The sequence below is a fragment of the Gallus gallus genome, chromosome 1 (assembly GCF_016699485.2).
Source record: "Gallus gallus isolate bGalGal1 chromosome 1, bGalGal1.mat.broiler.GRCg7b, whole genome shotgun sequence".
Lineage (NCBI taxonomy): Eukaryota > Metazoa > Chordata > Aves > Galliformes > Phasianidae > Gallus > Gallus gallus.
In genome coordinates, this window is record NC_052532.1 from 162,428,137 (window position 1) to 162,447,609 (window position 19,473).

The 19,473-nt window shown below is 35.5% G+C and overlaps 1 protein-coding gene across 3 annotated transcripts in view; it reads left to right on the forward strand.

Annotated features, from left to right (window-relative positions):
- DIAPH3 (diaphanous related formin 3) overlaps positions 1-19,473 on the forward strand; it is a 237,529-nt gene that overhangs the window by 150,133 nt on the left and 67,923 nt on the right. For all 3 annotated transcript variants that reach the window (XM_015276853.4, XM_025146783.3, XM_040653578.2), the window contains 2 exons: positions 2,274-2,438; positions 9,853-9,988. In XM_015276853.4, the coding sequence (XP_015132339.1) occupies positions 2,274-2,438; positions 9,853-9,988 (301 nt within the window). The remainder of the gene's footprint in view (positions 1-2,273; positions 2,439-9,852; positions 9,989-19,473) is intronic.

Genomic DNA, 19,473 nt, shown 5'->3' on the forward strand with positions numbered 1-19,473 from the left:
AGTAGCGCATCTTTCCAGAATGCTGCATTTTGAGTTTAAAATTTTAAACCGTGTATTTGACAGGAGTCAGTTCCGAAAGTTTAATATAAGCACACTATATAGACACTATTAGCATAGTTGTAACTGTACTTACATCTTGTAGAATATCACAGATATTTCTTCTCAGAAGTCTCCTTTTTAATGTATACTGGCATACCATTCATTTGCAACATTAAATATACATATTATTTATATTTTTTAGCTTTTCTAAGATTTTTTTCCTTTCTAGAACACTGACAAAAGTTGCTGGCATGTTTGATATATGGCATTTATACCTATTGTCAACAAAACCAATTTACCTGCTTTTCCTCTAGCATTCCAAGGTATGGAAATAAACAAGATCAAAAATGCAAGAAATAGTTATTTCTAACTAAGTTCTGTTGATGATCTAAGATTTACATATAAGTATAGTATGAAAAATGATCAAGATGCAAAAACATTTTTCTGGTTTGACTTAACATTAATTTTTGTTTCTCAATGTGGCAGTGTTTTTTTCTTTTTTAAACTGCTGACTTTTCTTTAGGTAGTCCTAGTATGTGCTTGTGACATGCTTTTTTTTCATAATTCTTTTTTTCTTTACTTGATATTTGGGCAGCTGTTGCATACTGATCTCTCATCCACTTTCCTTGCTATCCCACCAGTAAGTTTTGTGCATGTTGGGGAATAAATATAAGAAGAATGTTTTAAAACTAACTGTAACAAACGATAAAGACATCTTATAGTGAAGATCAAATGGGATGCAGTCTCTAAGTAAAGCTAAAAAAGAAAAGAATATGGTATAAAATTTGAAGAGTAAAAATAATCACCCAGTAGTTAGTTGTTCCTGTCTATTTGAAACAACAGAGTAGACGAAAATTCTATTTCTTAAATTTTAATTCACCTAATTAAAAATCCAGTTCTTCATAAAAATAAAATGGCAAATAGTGTATGAATTTGTGGTATAAAATATACAGTTAATTCTCTTTTATAGTAATTGCAGTGGACCGAGGGGAAAGGGTGGAGTTGTCATTTTTTGTTTTTTACATTCTTTTCTGCAGCAAGAAGAGAAAGATCATAAATATTTGTTTAGTTGCCTTTCCATTTAAGTGAATACTGTATGAAAATGTCCCACAGACCTACGTGCAGTTTATCTTCTTTGAGCTTTGACAAACTATATAATCAGGTCATGAGTAAACAGTTATTTTTTATTTGATTTCATTTGCTATGCAGTATTTTTGTGCTTTTTGTAAGTTGTCTATCTTTTTTGGAAGTAGTTCTGCTGTTTTCATCTCTAATTTAATTTAATTGTATTGGCATTGTAAATTGCCTTAGAAAGCATAACTATCTGCTGCAGCCACCAGAAATAAAAATGGAAGCACTACTGTTGCTATACTGACATTCTAGAAAGCTGTTAGGATGAGGGTTTTTTTCTTTTGTATTTATTATTTTAATATTGTTGTTTATTGACATTTCTATTTTTACCGTATTTGAAGCTGTAATTACAGTATTTCTTGATATGCTAAAGTATTCCGGTTAGTTATTGATATCTAAATTTCACTTTCCATTTACATATGTGTCAGAATGGCATGCATTTCAGTGAAGTTAGCTACAAGTTCTAAATCAAATTACATAATTTATATATTTTTAAATGAGTATATTTTAAAAATATGTTCTAAGCCTCTAATTTACTTCAACTAAATTACGTGTTTGACCTTAAAGATAATTGTGCATATGTTCTTAAATGAAAATCCAAATTAGTTTCTGGAGAAGTGGAAGGAAAGGCACTCGAGTTGCTTTCACTAGCAGTTTTGAAGACTATTTAATTAGATTGAGTCAAAAGTATTATTGACTGGTTGGTAGGTTTTTTTGGCAGGTTTATTTGGGAGATTTTTGAAGAATGTATTGTATACCTAAGTGTTTGGTTTCAATGAGACAGTGATAGAAAAACAGAAAGAAAAAACAAAAAAACAACACTCAACTGCTTCATTTCATACTTTTAATTTTGTAACAAATTGCATGCCCTTAGAATAATCTTTAAATTAAAAGAAGCTGAAAAAATTTGATGATAACATCTTGATTTATCTAGAGTGCTAATGTATATAGAAAATACTTGGAAGTGTATATGACACGGATTACTTTGACACTTCATTTAATGGAAATAAAAAATGTGTATGAAATACAGATCTATGCTAAGTTAAGAACTGTGGATTTGGATGGATTTACTGAGTACTCTTGCAGCCTTAACAGCAGCATACAGCTTTCTCATTCATGCCAAAGAAGATTTTCAGAAACTTTCACGGATGCATGAGAACATGGAAAAACTATATCAGAACGTGATGGGTTATTATGCAATCGATCTGAAGAAAGTTTCTGTGGAGGAGTTTTTAACTGACTTAAACAACTTCAGGATGATGTTCATGGTACAGTCTGTTTATTTATTCCCTAACATTTCTTAAGAATTACTTTTGTAGTCTTTAAATTCTTGAACAAAATAAAATAATTTTCTTCTGCCTCAAACAGCATCTGATGCACATAACAGAAACTTCTTTGTTCATACTAAATTCTACTAAGTTACGATAATTAGCTTTTGAGTTATTATTCTTGGATTATTTCTTTTTGAAAGAAATGGAAATTCTTTATAATGATGAATGTAATTTAAAACTGAACATCTTATGTTTATTTATAACCTGAATAGGAAAACTATGAAACTCCACCTTTCTTAAAACTGCTTTTTCTTTTTAAAGGATGCTTATTATTTACTTAAAAATAAAAACTAGCTGTCATTCTGTGTATTCTTTTCCCATACAAAATCCAAATCCAAAACTTTATTTAATGATAATGTTCTCTAAGAGTTTGTTTTCTATGCATTTGAAAATCTTTCTTATTACACCTTTTAAAGGGATTATCTTTTGGGGAGAAGTACCTAAGAATTATTTTATAGTTTTTAGTGTTTTTATTATCTGTGAGAAACAGCCATTAGACTGATGCAGGTTATTTTTAGATAGCTTTTCATGTATAAAGCTCTGTACACCGTCAAAAGCATAATTCAAACTCACTTTCAGTTAGTAGATCTTTGCTTTAGATTTATCTAAAATAGTCATAGATTATGAAGTTAGTTCAGTCTTTCTTATATCACAGGGCATCATCCTGCAACCATTATATATAAACATATATATAAACTTTCACAAATAGTGCAATAATAGCTCATCATAAAATTTTAAAGTTTTTTGGAAGTCTAAATTTTTCTTTAGGTATTTTATGAATCCCAACACATTTTCATTATGTTTACAAATACTAATAATAGGTATTATTTAATCTCAATGTGGTGTTTTTATTATTCTTTGTTCTACCAAAATATGATTTAAGAGTTTTAACGAGAATTCCTTCTTAAAAGTAGAAATTTCTCACCAGAGTATTTCTTTAAACGTTTGGAGCTCACTATGTATGGCTACAAACTATTGTCTTGGCAAATTTCAGCTGTCCTCCAAAAAATATTGCAAGTTCTTTCATCATTGCCAGTATTCTTTTTCTGGAAGAAGGATTGATTTGATTATATACTTCAGAATGCATACTCAAGACTGACATAACCCTCAATTTCAAATGCCAAAGCAAATTTAGGGAAGTCTGAAATACTTTTTTGAAGCTCCTGTTTAGGATTAGTGAGGATTACTGTCTTGGCTATTTATAATTATGCTCAGATTGGTAAGGTTATGGGGGCCAGGGAGAGTTTGTTGATTTTCTATGGTTTTTGTGGTCATTCTTTGTTTGTTTGTGGCTACTTCTAATTACATGGCTTAATTTGTAAGCTACGATCCCGCAGGAAAGAAATCTTAGAATGAGCTTTGTGATTAGCCTGGTGTGGTGATCAAGCTCTGCTGTTGATCTGTAGAAAGATTCAGTTTCTCATTCTGCCATCTCCTTATTGCAGCATAACACTTATCATTATGGTATATTTAAATTGCTCCTGTGTTTCCCAGTTCTGTTTATTTGTTGTCGTCATTATTTTTTAATGTTTTCAGACATGTCAGAGGGTGTAGTCAAGGAAAATACTCCTTCTATATATACTGAAACTTGTTTTGAAATTCCTCTGTCCTTCTATTTTGAGGAAAGAACATAAAATGGAACACATATTTAGCACATATTTAGCAGAGTTATTAGAATGTGTAAAGATTATCGAAGCTCTGCTGCTTCAGAGTTTAATGACTAAAATTCTAGAAGGTACCATCTTCAATCAAAATAATTTTGCTCAGCAAGTTACATGTTGCATGACATGCAACGAAGGTGAGTGCTGGATCTGGATCCTGTACTTGGGTTGTAATAATCCCATGCAGTGACAGAGAATTTGGGAACAGTGGCTGAAAACTTTCCCATCAGAAAAGGGCCAGGAGGTTCTGGTTGACAACTGACTGAACATGAGCCAGCAGTATGCCCAGGTGATCAAGATGGCTGATCTTATTCTGGCCTGAGTGGCTATCCTCATGTATGCAGCACTAGTGAGACCATGCCTTATATCCTGTTTTCAGTTTTGGACCCCTCTCCACCAGAAAAAGTATTGAGTTGCTCAAGTGCATGCACAGGAGAGTGACAAAGCTGGTGAAGGGACTAGAAAACAAGTGTTCCAAGGAGCAGCTGAAGGAATTGGGATTGTTTAGTCTGGAGAGGAGGAAGTTGAGGGGAAACTTCATCACTCTTTGCAACTATCTGGAACGAGATAACAGCAAAGAGGGTCTCTTTTCTAAGGTTACAATTGATAGTAGTGAAGACACAGTCTCAAGATGTGTCAGGGAATGTTTAGATTGGGTACTAGGAAGAATTTCTTCTTGGAGAAGGTGATCAAGCATTGGAATGAGCTGTGCAGAGAAGTGGTGGAGCCTGCAGCCCTGCGGTATTTAAGAGGTGTGTGGACATGGCACTAGGAGACATTGTTTAGTGATGGGATTTGGTAGGTCAGGCTGATTGTTGAACTTCATGGTCTTGAAGGTCTTTTCCAACCTAAATTAATCTGTGATTCTGTATATCTGACTTTTCAAACACAGGTAACAGTTACATTTTCCAAACTTGTTCAGTTCCTAATTTGAAACCCAGGAAACTGATTTCAAAAATTCTAAATATTACAAAACAGTTGTATTAATTTAATTTTTAAACCACACCTTCTATTTAAATGCTGTGGAATAAGAATTCTAAGTGATCAGATTCATCTTGAATTGGAGATACAAAGTAGGGGTTGTCCTTTATCTTAATTTCCCCATAGTTGCTTTCTGTGTCCATAGAACTAGGACAGATACTATGAGCCTGCTTCACAGCTATGTTATAAAGATAGATTCATTAATGCTTTGAAACAGTTAGTTGTTATTGATGAGCATGATAGAAGAAACCTTGAGGAAAATTAATAATTCTGTCTTGCAGAGCACAATTTGAAGGCTATATGAAGAGGGTGTGTAGATAAGGCATGAAACCACTTATCATTCAGTGACACTAAACAAAATATTGAGTAGTTGCTCAGGTTTTAGTCTACTTGGAAAAGATTTTTGAGATACCTAGTGTGAGACACCTGAGGCCTGATTTTCAGAATTGTTTAGAATTGGTTTTGATTACTGACAGAAATGGAAGGTGTTTGGAAAACTTAGCTCAAAAGATGTTTAAACTTAGTGCTATGCCATTACTAGATTCTTAAATAGTCTAAAACAAAAATACAGTTTTAGTCATTGCTACACATGGGAAGATTAAGTTATGTCATCTCTGTTGTCGAGCAAACAAATACCTGGACAGGTGTGCCATTCTTTGGGTAAGGAACTGGCTAGAGGGCTGTGCCCAACGGGTAGTGGTTGATGGAGTTAAGTCCAGATGGCGACCCGTTTCAAGTGGTGTCCCCCATGGGTCAGTACTGGGGCCCATCTTGTTTAATTTCTTTATTGATGACCTAGATGAAGAGATTGAGTGTACCCTCATTAAGTTTGCAGATGACACCAAGTTGGGAGATGGTGTCGATCTGCCTAAGGGTAGGGAGGCCCTTCAGAGGGATCTAGATAAACTGGATAGCTGGACTGAGGTGAATGGGATGAGGTTCAACAAGGCCAAGTGCAGGGTCCTGCACTTTGGCCACAATAACCCTATGCAGCGCTATAGGTTTGGGACAGAGTGGCTGGATGACTGTGAAGAGGAAAGGGACCTGGGGGTGTTGGTTGATACTCAGCTGAACATGAGCCGACAGTATACCCAGGTGGCCAAGAGGGCCAAATGGCATCCTGGCTTGCATTAGAAATAGTGCTGCCAGCAGGAGCAGGGAAGTAATCATCCCCCTGTATTCAGTACTGGTGAGGCCGCACCTTGAATATTGTGTTCAGTTTTGGGCCCCTCACTACAAGAAAGACACTGAGGCCCTGGAACATGTCCAGAGAAGGGTAACGAAACTGGTGAGGGGTCTGGAGCACAAGTCTTATGAGGAGCGGCTGAGGGAGCTGGGATTGTTTAGTCTGAAGAAGAGGAGGCTCGGAGGAGACCTCATTGCACTCGACAACTTCCCGAAGGGAGGTTGCGATGAGGAGGGGTTTGGCCTCTTCTCCCAGGCAACAAACAGGATCTGAGGAAATGGCCACAAGTTGTACCAGAGGAGGTTTAGATTAGACATAAGGAAAAACTTTTTCTCTCTGAGAGTGTTCAGGCACTGGAGTGGCCTGCCCAGGGAGGTGGTGGAGTCACCGTCCCTGGCAGTATTCAAGTGGCATCTGGATGACAAGCTATGAGGTATGGTTTAGAGGTTTGTGGTAGCAAGGGTAATGGGAGGACATTTGGACTAGATGATCTTGTAGGTCCTTTCCAGCCTTATGATTTTGTGATTCTGTGATTCAATGCTGACAATTTAAATACACTTTTATTTACTTACAATACTTCTGTATTTTTCAGTTAATGAAAATTAAGCATTTTAAAATCTGGAGCCATAGATTTCAAGTTAATAGCTAGCACTCGAATGCACTTTGTACTTCATTGCTGGCTATAGCAGCTAACATTAACACTCTGTGACTACCAAATCTAGTGCACATTTGGTTGGCCGAACCCAAAATATGGGTGAAGCGCCTTTTCTTCAGTGCTGTAATACCTGCAGATAAGTTCCCAATACACTTACTGCAGCATCTTATTTATCTGAAATCTCTGTTCACCTGTGCTTTCATAGAGCTGGATGTACTGCTAGTAGGCTCACTCCTTTCCATGAGAAAAACAGCTTTCTGAAATAATGTGAATCAATTGTAATATTTTCCCTTCTTATTTTTCTCTAATGGTTAGAATTTTCCTGCAGTGGCATGTGTAGGAGAAAGCAAAAGATTCTTTGTATCAGCAACTCTTAAGTGCAACATACTAATCACAGAACTACAGAAACCCCTTGCTCCTATTGCTACTAGATTGCTTTGCAGCAGAAATGACAGAAAAGTTTGAATTGGTGCTATAGTAAAAGCATATACGGGGGAAAAGACATTAACATTTGTTTCCTAGACACTAGAGCATTTATCTTTTGTATTATACAAATACCTAAAAATCACAAATGATCCAGGAAAGCACAAGAGAGAACCCAAGAGTACCTTCATTCCAGAAACTCTAAGCTTTGGCATGGTATGCAAATCCTGTCTACTTCTGTAGCCCTTCTGAACAATAACTTTGCATACTGTGCTGGTATATAGTAGATGTGGTCAGGCTGTGTGTAGTATTTTAGGCTTTTTGAACAATCTAATATTAAGACATTTGGTTTTTGAAATGCAAACAGCATGAGACATAGAACACGTAGGGTAGGATTTGATTCCAGGACGTAGACTTCTAAATGTAGGCATCCGCATCTTGCTTTATCTGATGGCATGCAGTCACCTAAGTTTTTGTTTAGCTGTTGCTGTCAAAGTAGCTCTATCAACAGAAGTACTTATGTCTTGGAGTGGTGTCTTAAGTGGTGTTTGAGGCATCATCAGCCTGAAATTCTAAGTTATATCACAGGACTTGTGGGAGGCTGTTGGCCTGTTGACGGAGAGGCCAAAAGCAGGATGTGATACTCCAGAGCAACCAGTGTGCACTGGATATGAAGGTGTGAGCTACTAAATTGAGTCCCATTGACCATTTTAGTTAGAAAGGAATACATATCTAAATTTGCATGGTTACAAGCTGAGACTGAGTTCTACTGATATTATTTTGAGGAAGAAAAGTTGATGTGAAGTAGAATTTTCTTTCAGTGCTCTGTTAGGCAAGTATGTAATTCCTTCCAATATTGTACTTGTGCTCAAGTCCCTTTAGAGTTTTGCTGTCTAGTTTATTTTATTGAATGCTCAGTCTGAAAATCTGCAACTAATTTGTTAAAACTAATTCAATCTAGAACTTTAGCATTCTTTAGCAGGTTTCTCCCTACCACCCCTGTCAAGAAAATTGACAGGGGTGACCCTGGAGAAGATACTATGGAAGTAAAGTTTTGCTGTATTTAAAAAAAAGGCCTTTCATTTCACAGTCATTTTTCATGATTGAAAGCTTATTCATCAGTTTTCAAGAAGCAGCATTTCCTTACAAAATCCATGTACATTTTTTCCTTATCTTTCATCGCTGTCTATTGCAGTGATGTTACAAGCAATGCCTTTGCAAATATTGCTATAATCCATATTTATCTATGCTGTATTGAATTATAGAATCATGGAATGGCCTGGATTGAAAAGGACCTCAAAGATCATCTGGTTTCAACCCTGCTACGAGCAGGGTCGCCAACCACTTAGACCAGGCTGTCCTGGAACAGAGGAGTGGATTCTTCAGTCCATTCTTATATTTTCTCAAATGGCAGGCTAGAGATTTTTCTTCTAAAAACAACATGAAACAATAACTATCATTGCAAACATGCCAATATTGCATAAGAAATTAAGAAAGTTTTAGATATTTTGTAGGAGGGGACAACTTTGATCTGTTGTGAAAGGTGGGACATTGTATATAACTGCAGTATGAAAAGAGAAACTTTTTATGCAATGAAGAATAATATGCTAAGTTAGTTTTTCTTGTAAGACCTTCTTTAAAACTACATTAAGAATACTCTCTATGTGAAACTACTTTAACACATACAGAAATTAAGGGAGATTTTGAGCATGCGTATTGGCACGTGTATTCCAGCTGCAATGCACTTTACATTTGGCGTAACCCATATAGCTATGTACCAGCATACACAGCGTACATTAAAATAATAAGTTTACTTTAAAAGCACTTTTAAAAAATATTATTGAATTTGATGTTTTTTTTTCTTAGTGTCTAGATATGCAAAATAATTATTTTAAAACTCTGATTTCTATTTTGGCTTTATTGGAAGCTTTGGAGTACTTATGATACAAAATAAGGAATGTAGTAGGAATATTAACCAGAAAAATACAATTTATAAACTCAGTGAACTAATGCTTATGTAGGTAACAATAAGAAAAATTAACTAATAAGTCACCAAAGCAATTTTGTTTCCTTTGGTCTAGTAGCGTTATGAGAAATAATAGATATTGAAATTCCTTTAGAAATACAAGTAAAGAACATAAATTTATGGTTTTCTGAAAGCAGGTTGTTTAGATATTCTGACTTCTTCCTTCATTAATGTATATACTTTTAAGCTGTAATTCTTGCTGACTTTATAATCCCATTTGGAGCTGATTAGTATGCTTTTAATGTATTTATTCTGAATTTGCATGTTCTTCTGAATAAAATGCACTGTATGTTGAATGTAAAATATTTGATAAAATCAGATTAGTTAGAATATGTAATTTTTAAGTTTTCCTTGTTTTTAAGCTCAACTTTCTTTTTGCTAAGAGTTCAGTTTTAATGCACCCCTTTTTTTTTGCACAGCAAGCAGTAAAGGAGAATATAAGAAGGAGAGAAGCAGAAGAAAAACAGAGACGTGCTAAAATAGCTAAAGAGAAAGCAGAAAAAGAAAAACAAGAGAGGCAACAAAAGAAAAAGCGTTTGTTAGAAATGAAAACAGGTGAGTAATGTAGAAAGGTAAGGTTGGTGCGGAGGTTGGTATACCTTGAATCACAAATAAGTTCAGTTATGCCAAGAACCTGTTATGTTACCTGAGAATAAATATTCTCCAAGTCATAAAGCTATTTTTTTTTCTTTTAACTAAGATTACATATTCGTTTTGTTCTTTTAAGAGAATAAGCCTAGTCTGAAGTACTGTGGATTCTTCTCTGAATATGTCAGTTGTTATTCCAACAGGTCCCTATTGAAACACCTTCAAAGTAACCTCATCCATGCATTTTTAAAGTTATTCATTTATTCTGTGTTGTCTTTTGTACCAAGAGACTACAGACACTGTAAATTCCCTGTTAGTAAAGAAGATCTCTGATGATTCTCTATACTACTATATTTTATCTTAGATTGAGCTTCTGGAATCCTTCAGAATGATGTACGACTTTCAGTGTAAATTATCATGAGCTACTTTCATTTTTTCTGAGCAGATCTTGTTACACAGTTCCCCACTCAAACCTTGGTTCACACCTTTGGAATAAATGATTATCTGTCTCTTCCACGTTTCACTAATATCCAGAGTAGATGTGTGCCTTGAGGTGTGATACTAAAGTTTTCTATTAAGATAGAAACCAAGAGACTCTCCTCAAAACAAAGAAATGTAAATTTTTTAGAAGTTAATGTGACGCTCTTTTAAAGTATAGAAGACTTGAAAAGGGGTGAAATAGTGGCTGTATTTTTGCATGGTTGGAAGTGTTTCAAAAAAGGTTAGTTATTCTTCTCTAAGACATGTCTTAAGAATGACTGATAGTGCTTTGGGTATACAACTGATAGTCCTTTTGGGAAAACTAAAGTTCTTCTCAGTCTCGTTTTTCCTGTATTTGTGTTGAAACTTAGTGTGAAACAGGTTCAGTGTTAAAGATTTCTGAGTCATATGCCCATGTGTATATAGGCCTCTGGTAGCTAAACCCACTCCTTCAACTGCTGTGGCTGTGAACTTTATGTATTTGTCATTCAGAAATCATCTAAGTCATTGAATAAATAGCTACTTTGTCTGTTAGTAGATTGTTTTTGTTTGTCTGTTTTATTAGATCACGTAAATGTACAGAAAGAGATTTCTTTCCTTTGTTATCAGCTACTTAAAGTCCTTCATCAAATGGGAAAAGAGGATCCTGGAGTCACCTGAAACTATAAATGTATTGGATCTGATATTTGTTAAATTGGCCATTGCTGCTGTTGGTTTCTTTTTGTTGTTGTTCTGCAGAGCTCTTTGTAAGGTTTCTTGTACTTGTCACTTTGAATTGTCATTTTAAAAGTCTATTAGAAAACCCAAATTCTGGCAGTGGAAAGCACTTACGGTATATTTATTTGTCAGGAAGTACTGCAACAGTGATATGAAAAGTGGGAGCTTTGGGGGAAGGGGAGGTTGTTTATTTTTTTTACTTTGGCAGTTTTATTGCAACCATATTTACTAAGAAGAATAGCAGAGACTTACAAAAAAAAGAAAGGAAAGAAAATTACTTTTTTTCTGCTGTTTTCCTACCCACAGCTTGTTCATTGAAAGACTAAGTCTGATCTTTAAGAATCTGTGGATCAATCACAAAATGTTTACATCTGACCTGCTGACAAGCTTTTAACCAAGCCCTCTCTCGGTCTAAATGCACAAACACTCTTATCTAAGGGTGACAATGTGGAGTAACTGATTTTCTGCTACATTTCACTTCTTTATAGGGTTTCTAGATCAGATATTGGATTTGTAGGAACATTATTTCAAATGTTGTGTGAATGAAGCCACTCAAAACTCCTTGATGTCACCATCCCAGAAAATATTTTCTTGCATTTAAACATATGCATACTTGAGAATAGTCTATATGTACTGACTGATTCTTTACAGCATTTTTTTTAACTGAACAATCATGGTGTACTCTGCACCTCTACTCTCAGTTTTCAGTAACATCTTGTTTTAACTGCAAATGACATGAAGGTTAAGGATGCCTATGTATCACTGTGCTATATGCCACTTCTGACTTTCTTAACTGTTTGTTACATGTTCAGACAGAACTTTATTAGACTGATGCTTATTCTTAGATATTATATTTAATTTTCACTACAAATTATTTTTTACTTTTAATCACTATCAATATGTATTCAAGCAGTCAGTCCTTAATATTCGTTCTCTTAAGTCTGATGTGAGTACAAAACGAAACAAAACAAAACAAAAAAGCCAAAAACATAGAGCTACTTTTGTATAGCTAGTAGTGATAAACTACCGTTGATTGCCGGCAAAATGACATGAACAAATTTGAGAGCCCTTCAGCAAGACAAGACAGAATTGGATATTTTTTTTTCTCTTGTCTTCTCTTTCTCTCCCTACTCATGCTTTAGCAAGGTGGCTTAGTTTCTAGACAGCTCCCAACCCTTGTTCTCTTATCCTTAGATTACATGATGGTTAGTCCTTCAGTCCTTCCCAGGCTGTAGCAGTGCCTTCAGCTGATTTTTTTTTTTCTTACTTAGCTGCCAGTTCTTTTCTTAAATATTAGAGCAGTCTTTTCCCATGCTTTAAGTTGTGCATTTTTCAGCGACTGTTAATTGCTAAAGAGTGACTATGGTGTGTTTACAGTTCTGGAGCTCCGGCTTTCAGAGCATACCTATTAATTCAAGGCCTGAACTTCTATCCAGTGCTTAAACTGGGTTAATAGCATCATCCTGATCTTCTTTTGTTAACCACTGGTCTTGTTTACAACATAGACACTTAAGTCTAGATTCTCCTTTGTTCTTGAAGTCCTGTTCTTTGGATTGCTTCATCTCTTACCTGCTTTTGAAATTTATTTGAAGGGTAAGGTTGTCTTGTCTATGGTGTCACCTTCTGCTGCATGAAGCAATTCATCTTGAATAAGTGACTTATGTAACGCTAAAAGAAAAGTTAGCTATTTGGGGAATATTACTGACTTTTTTTTTGCCTTCAGAAAAGCCGAAGATCTTAGTTACATAAGAAAAATATGGATTTCACCTAACTTATACTTTAATTGAGCAGTAAGTTGCATACAGCATTCTAGGACTGTATCCACCAGTCACGTACCAGGTTTGTCTACATAGATTGTATTAACTTAAAAGGAGTGTTATCCCAAATTTCAGATAACTTTTGATTAATAAGTTATGGGTGAATACAGTCATTTCATCAGTAGTAAGTGACACAATTCAAACATGAGAATGAGTTGTCCTACAATAGACTAGCCTTCTCCTGAACTTTAATAGTCTTCTTAGCCTTTGTTTTGCCTTTGATATACAAATGATAACTTTGACTTGTAGATCGTAAGTGACATGCTGTCATCCATTCTTCTGCATTAGACTGCCTTGAAATACATTACACCAACTTCAGCGTCTATATGGTCATTTCCTAAAATTAGGTAAATATGCATAGTGTGTGATACATCTTCATAAAGCTTTTGCTTTGATTTTTTTTTATATTTAAGCTATAAATATATTCATATTTTCTAAATTGTAAAATATATTTAATGATCTTATGAATATTTTGAAAAGCATTAAACTTTATAATCTAAATTCAAACTTCTGCTAATAAGACCTTAGATTTTTGTTATTTATATGGAATTGCATGATTTTTTCTCTTGCAAGTTTTTTTTCTGTGTGTGTGTGCCTTTTTGAAACTTAACCCAATGCTGTATCCAAATCCTTGTAAACTGTAGTTTGCTAACATTCTGCATCTCTACGTCTTATATAGTAACACTTCAATGGCCTAATGATCACAGCTCAAATGCTTCCCTGTTATAACAGGCTAAAGCTTAAATTCGCATAATATAGACATAAGTTCCACATTTTCCTCAGAGTTCCATCCTAACTTGAAAGCCATATGGAACTCAGTAAAAATTCTGAATATTTAGACAGTGATTATTTTTGGTATTTTGAAATGTATGGTAACAAAATCAGCCCTCTATATTATCTCTGATATACAAACTGATATTCATCACAAGATACTTTATCAGTAAGATTGCTTTTACTTTACTTGCACCTGTGAAGACAGTCTAAATTATCACATACTATGGTTACAAAGGTAAATAATTTGTAGAAGAGGATCTTTATGTAAATATCACTTGTCTTCATACTATTAACATTCGGATACATGCTTTCTTGTGCTGTTCAGATTCTTAGCAGAAAGCACATCAGTCAGTTATTTTAATCTTATCACAGTGTAAAGAATTCTATAACTGTGATAACACCAGCTAAATTTATTGTAATATAATTGAGAACTCCATCATTGTGGCATCTTCATTGTGTCTTTCCTTGAATACTATTTAAATAACAAGCCACACCACTTTAATCAGTGGTTATTTACAAAGGATGCCCTTTCTTATTCTAAAGCAATGAAGTGACATCCAAATGATTTCTTAACATTCTATATGGGAAATCTAATGTTTAGTTTGTTTTCATTGTTGTTTCTCAGTTTCACTTTTACCACAATAAACTGGGTTTAAATCCATGTTTCTGTTGCTTTAGAAAGTTGTAGTTTAATTTGAAGTCAATTTTGCAGCATTCCTTTTTGCAGAGCTTTTTGTATTGTTTACTGGTTTAGGGAAAAAGAGGAATCACATGTTTCACAGATCTGCTAGAAGTGTTTTATGCTTTGATTCTTCGTTATTACTGTCAGCTACATTGTGAGATATGAATATTTTCAGTAGTTGAGAAGTGCTCTGCAAAACAAAAAGGCACCGAGTATCCCAGCACTGACAGTTTAAACAATGAAAACTGTAAACATAATTAAGTAATTAAATTCTGATTCCATCAGATGAAATTAAACAACAGCAATACTCCCTATATTAATAGGTACCCTCAAAGACCCTATTTTCCCTGTCTAGCGTAAGTTCATAAGGCCTCCATTGTATTAATTTCATCTCACTGGGAATGGAGAATCAATAGTTCTTAATGGTGTTCCTTCCCTCTGAGGGGAGTGAAGGATTGCAAGTGTTGCATATTATAAAAATCAGTTTCTGATCCATAACAATTGAAACGTCATCAGTGATTTCTAACATATGTTACTTATCTGTTGTCTGTGGGGTGATTTTCTACACAAACCTCAAGTTCTGGGCGACTGTAGGATTATTGCTAGATTTTATGTAGTTTGGTATATATGTTTTGTGCAATTAAATTTACTGTTAAGCAGGCAACAGTTCTACTAATCGTATATATGTAGAAATCCTGAGGGTATGACATTAATATCCAACAAGTATTTTGTGTAAGGTCCCTCTAAGGAGTTTTCCCTTTCAGAATTTCCCTACCACTGATAACACTTTCTACTTGTGCCCTGACTTTTTAGTTGTGCCACTGATACTTACTTGTGTCCTCTTCAACAAGGGGACTCCCGAGGTAACATTTTTGTTATTTAAATTTATTCTTAAGGACTTAAGCGGAAGGAATTACGGGACTTTATGTCATTGTTTAGTTACTTACTAGCATTAATACTCTGTGGGCAGTTAACAATGAACTCATGACAAAGTTGGATCCACAGGAAAAGTATGAATCCACATTCCTGAATCCGCAGGAAAGTAGACATAGGAGACACGAGCTGATATCTCACTAAGCGTGGAGCTTGTTTTTTAGCTGCAACTGTATTGCCTTGGCAGAAAAGCATAAATTATTGAAAGCAGATGTTCCCTCAAGAATATTTGTCATGTTTGTACTTGAAACTAATGCAGAGAATGATGAATATGCAGGTATGTTTCATTAAAAAAAAATAGCCTGAAAAACAATGTGCAATACATCTTCAGAGGCCATATCAGAAGTTGAGATACAGCAAAACCTCATCGGATCTCACACTGTAGGATGTTCAGGGAATTAGATACTTGTAGTACAAAAAGGAATAGAACTGATCAGAGTGTATATTAGTTAAAAACCAACTAGTAGTAGTCACAAGTCATATTCTGACAAGATCTCAAAGGTGCTAAATCTTCTGAAACATGCAGTAAGTAGTTTATGCACTTGCTAGTAATCCATAGACTCAGAATGCAGCAGTTACTGTTCTTGTTGAAGAACTTATAAAGAACTTATAAAGAACTTATCTTCATATTTATGAAGAACTTCACAAATACTTGTATGAAGTATTTATACTAAGCTCCAAAAAAAAAAAAAAAAAAAAAAAAAGGTTTAGCAAGGTTTAGCAGAAACAATTTTTTTTCTTTTTTCCTGAAAGTTTTACTTAGAAGTGAAACCTGTGGAGATAGTAGCTGAACAGCATTTGGGAAATTATATAAAGGCATGGGAAAAAATAAATAACGCCAAAATTTGAGTGAAAGACATAGTCAAAACAAACAGCAGTCTTTAAAAAAATTATCTACAGACATATCTTTATTGACTTTTGTTCTCTCATTTATGTCATAGCAGTAAGATTTCTAAACAAATGTGTACAAAATGCTTGAAACTTTAAATAGTATACCTTTAAAAACAGTGGGAATCTCTGGAGCCATCTTTGGAATTTATAGCTCTAACATTTTGCGTATGTGCAGATAGCAGTTTTTTGTTTGAGCAGACATTTCCAGGACACTGGGGCCTGTCCTGTTTAGTATATTTATTGATGACCTGGACAGGAGGATTGAACAGAACCTCAGTAAGTTTGCACATGACACCAAGTTGGCAGGAAGTTGATCTGCCTGGAAGTAGGAAGGTCCTACAGAAGGGTGTGGACAGGCTGGATAGCTGGGCTGTGGCCACTGGGATGAAGTTCAACAAGACCAAGTACAGGGTCCTGCACTTTGGCCACAATAACCCCAGACAACACTGCAGGCTTGGGGCAGAGTGGCTGGAAGACTGTGTAGAGGAAATGGACCTGGGGGTGTTGGCTGATGCTTGGCTGAACATGACCCAGCAGTATGTCCAGGTAGCCAAGAAGAAGAAATGGCATCCTGGCTTGTATCAAAAATAGTATAGCCTGCTGGAGTAGAGAGGTGATTGTCTCTTGAGTACTGTGCTCAGTTTTGGACTCCTCACTACAAGAAAAGCATCGAGGCTATGGAGTATGTCCAGGGAAGCTCAACAAAGCTGGTGAAGGATCTGGAGCACAAGTCTTACGAAGAGCGACTGAGGGAACTGGGATTGTTTAGTCTGAAGAAGGGAAGGCTCAGGAAAGAACTTATTGCCCTCTACAGCTACCTGAAAGGACATTGTGGTGAGGTGGGGATTGGCCTCTTCTCCCATGCCATAGGGCTAGGGGGAATGTCTTCAGGTTGCAGGGGAGGTTCAGGTTGGGTATTAGGAAATGTTTCTTCTCTGAAAGAATGGTCAGGTGCTGGAACGGGCTGTGCAGGGAGGTGGTGGAGTCACCATTCCTGGAGGTGTTCAAGGAACATTTAGATGTTGTACTGAGGGATGTGATTTAGTGGGGAAAAACTGGTGATAGGTGGGTGGTTGGACTAGGCGATCTTAGAGATTTTTTCCAAACTTGTTGATTCTATGATTCTATAATTTCTACTCCAAATACTATCCCTCATCTCCTCCATAAGCAGGGACATATTAGAGTCCTCTTTAATCTCTCACTTGAACTACTTGTAAATACCTTTTCTTCTTCCAGTAGTTTTTTTTTTTTTTTTTTTTTTCCCCCTAAATCATCAAAAGTTTCTTCTTTCCGATGGCAACAGGGAGAAGGAATCAGTATAATTACCAAAGCATAATTTTCATTTCCGTAGTCCAAGGCTGTAAAAAAGCCAAGAACCTCTTCTGCCATTGCTGGAAAGCTAGCAGAAGAGAAGGTCGTGTCCCTGACTCTTCTTTCACACTGAGTCTGTTGTTGCTTCTGTTTCTATGCTGTTCAGTGTGACACTTATCTTCACCAAGCAATACCGCAGTGGTTTTGCAGAAGTACAGTGTTACTGCATACCAAAATATTTGTATTCTGAAGCTAACAAAAATTACTTAATTTCTCTAGCAGCTTCTATTTATTGAAAACTGTTGAATGCAAATATAAAGTCTCTGAATCATAAACTGCTGGAGACCAGGACGGCATCCTTACATATTTTAACTTCCGTATTAAAATGTGTTTATCTTGACCTCTTAAAGATGTTTGCTGTCGGCTGCCAACAAATGCAGGGTTAGGTGGTCCTTTGAGCTGTCTCTTCCTGGCTTTCTTGTGCATTTACAGCTGCTAAACAGAAAGGGCCTTGCCTACCCAAAGCTGCAGGAAGATTTCCTTTGTCTAAGCTCAGCTGTGTCACCAGTCCACAAGTGAGAAATAAGTAACTTTTAAAGTTCCTTCAGTCTCTCATCTCTGTAACACGGCTGTCAGTGTGAGTGATCATTGTTTATATATTCTGATTTATTAGTTGTTTGTAAGTTAGAATGGCAATAGTAATGTCTTTCTCTGTACTCAGTGAACTCCTTCAGAGGCAAACAGTAGCAAAGAAGCAGATGTTCATAGTCATCCCCACATATAGGAGAATATCTGTAGCTGAATATAATATGAGAAGCTAATTTCACATAAGAATGCAAATAGAGTGGTTCTAACTGCTTTCTAAAAGCAATTGTAATTGGCAAGTCTCTACTAATAGATCTTTTTTATTTGTTTTTATTTTTTTTATACTCTCTGAAACTGGAAGTACTTGTTCTTGACTGGCCTGAAAGGCAGATTGATTGCAATCTTTCTTGTCAGTGTCATCTGAGTTGAGCTGTAATGTGTAAAGAAAACAGAGAAATCATACATGAACAGTAAAAATTTGACTGACCTCTTTGTACATAGTTGACTTTGTTCAATTAGCTGTCCAATCAGATCTTAACCAGATCTTAATCTTAGATAACAGTGCTTAAACATGGTCTGTTTAATTATAAGTAGTTAAATAGAAGTAACTAAAACTTAGCATTTAGATTAATTTAGCAGTTCTGTTTTTCTGTTAAAAAGAATAAAATAAAAGAAAGTGGGTCATAAGAAGTTTGAGCATTTAAATTAACTTTCTGAATATATTATTGGGCAATGCAATAAAACACATTAGTAGAATATCCTGTGTTGAGTAGGTATTATATGGAGGTAAACTATTTTATTTTCAGACTTTTATTTTTAGTCTCTGATGATTTAATAGAAAGGTAAACTACTTTCTAATGTAGCCATATTTAGAGTTTCCATTGTACTTACAGGGCACTTGTTGTATCATTTGACTACAGTCAACAGAAAAAAAAAAAAAAGTTAAATGCAATTTCTTGAATTTCAGTTTGCTTCCATAGCCCTCCAGTCTTGTCTCTGGGCACCTGTTTGATGAGTCTGGCTCAGTCTTCTTTACACCCCACAACCCCATCAGATGGTTAGACATGTTGACAGAATCTCCCTGAGCCTTCTCTTCTCTGGACTTGAAGTCCCACCTCTCTCAGTATTTCCTCACAGGAGAAATGCTGCAGCCCAATAATCATCTTACTGGCACTTGACTGAATTTGCTCAGTTATGTCCATTCTGCTCATCCTCCAGATGTGTCTCATCAGCACTGAGCAGAGGCAAAGGATGTCCTGCCT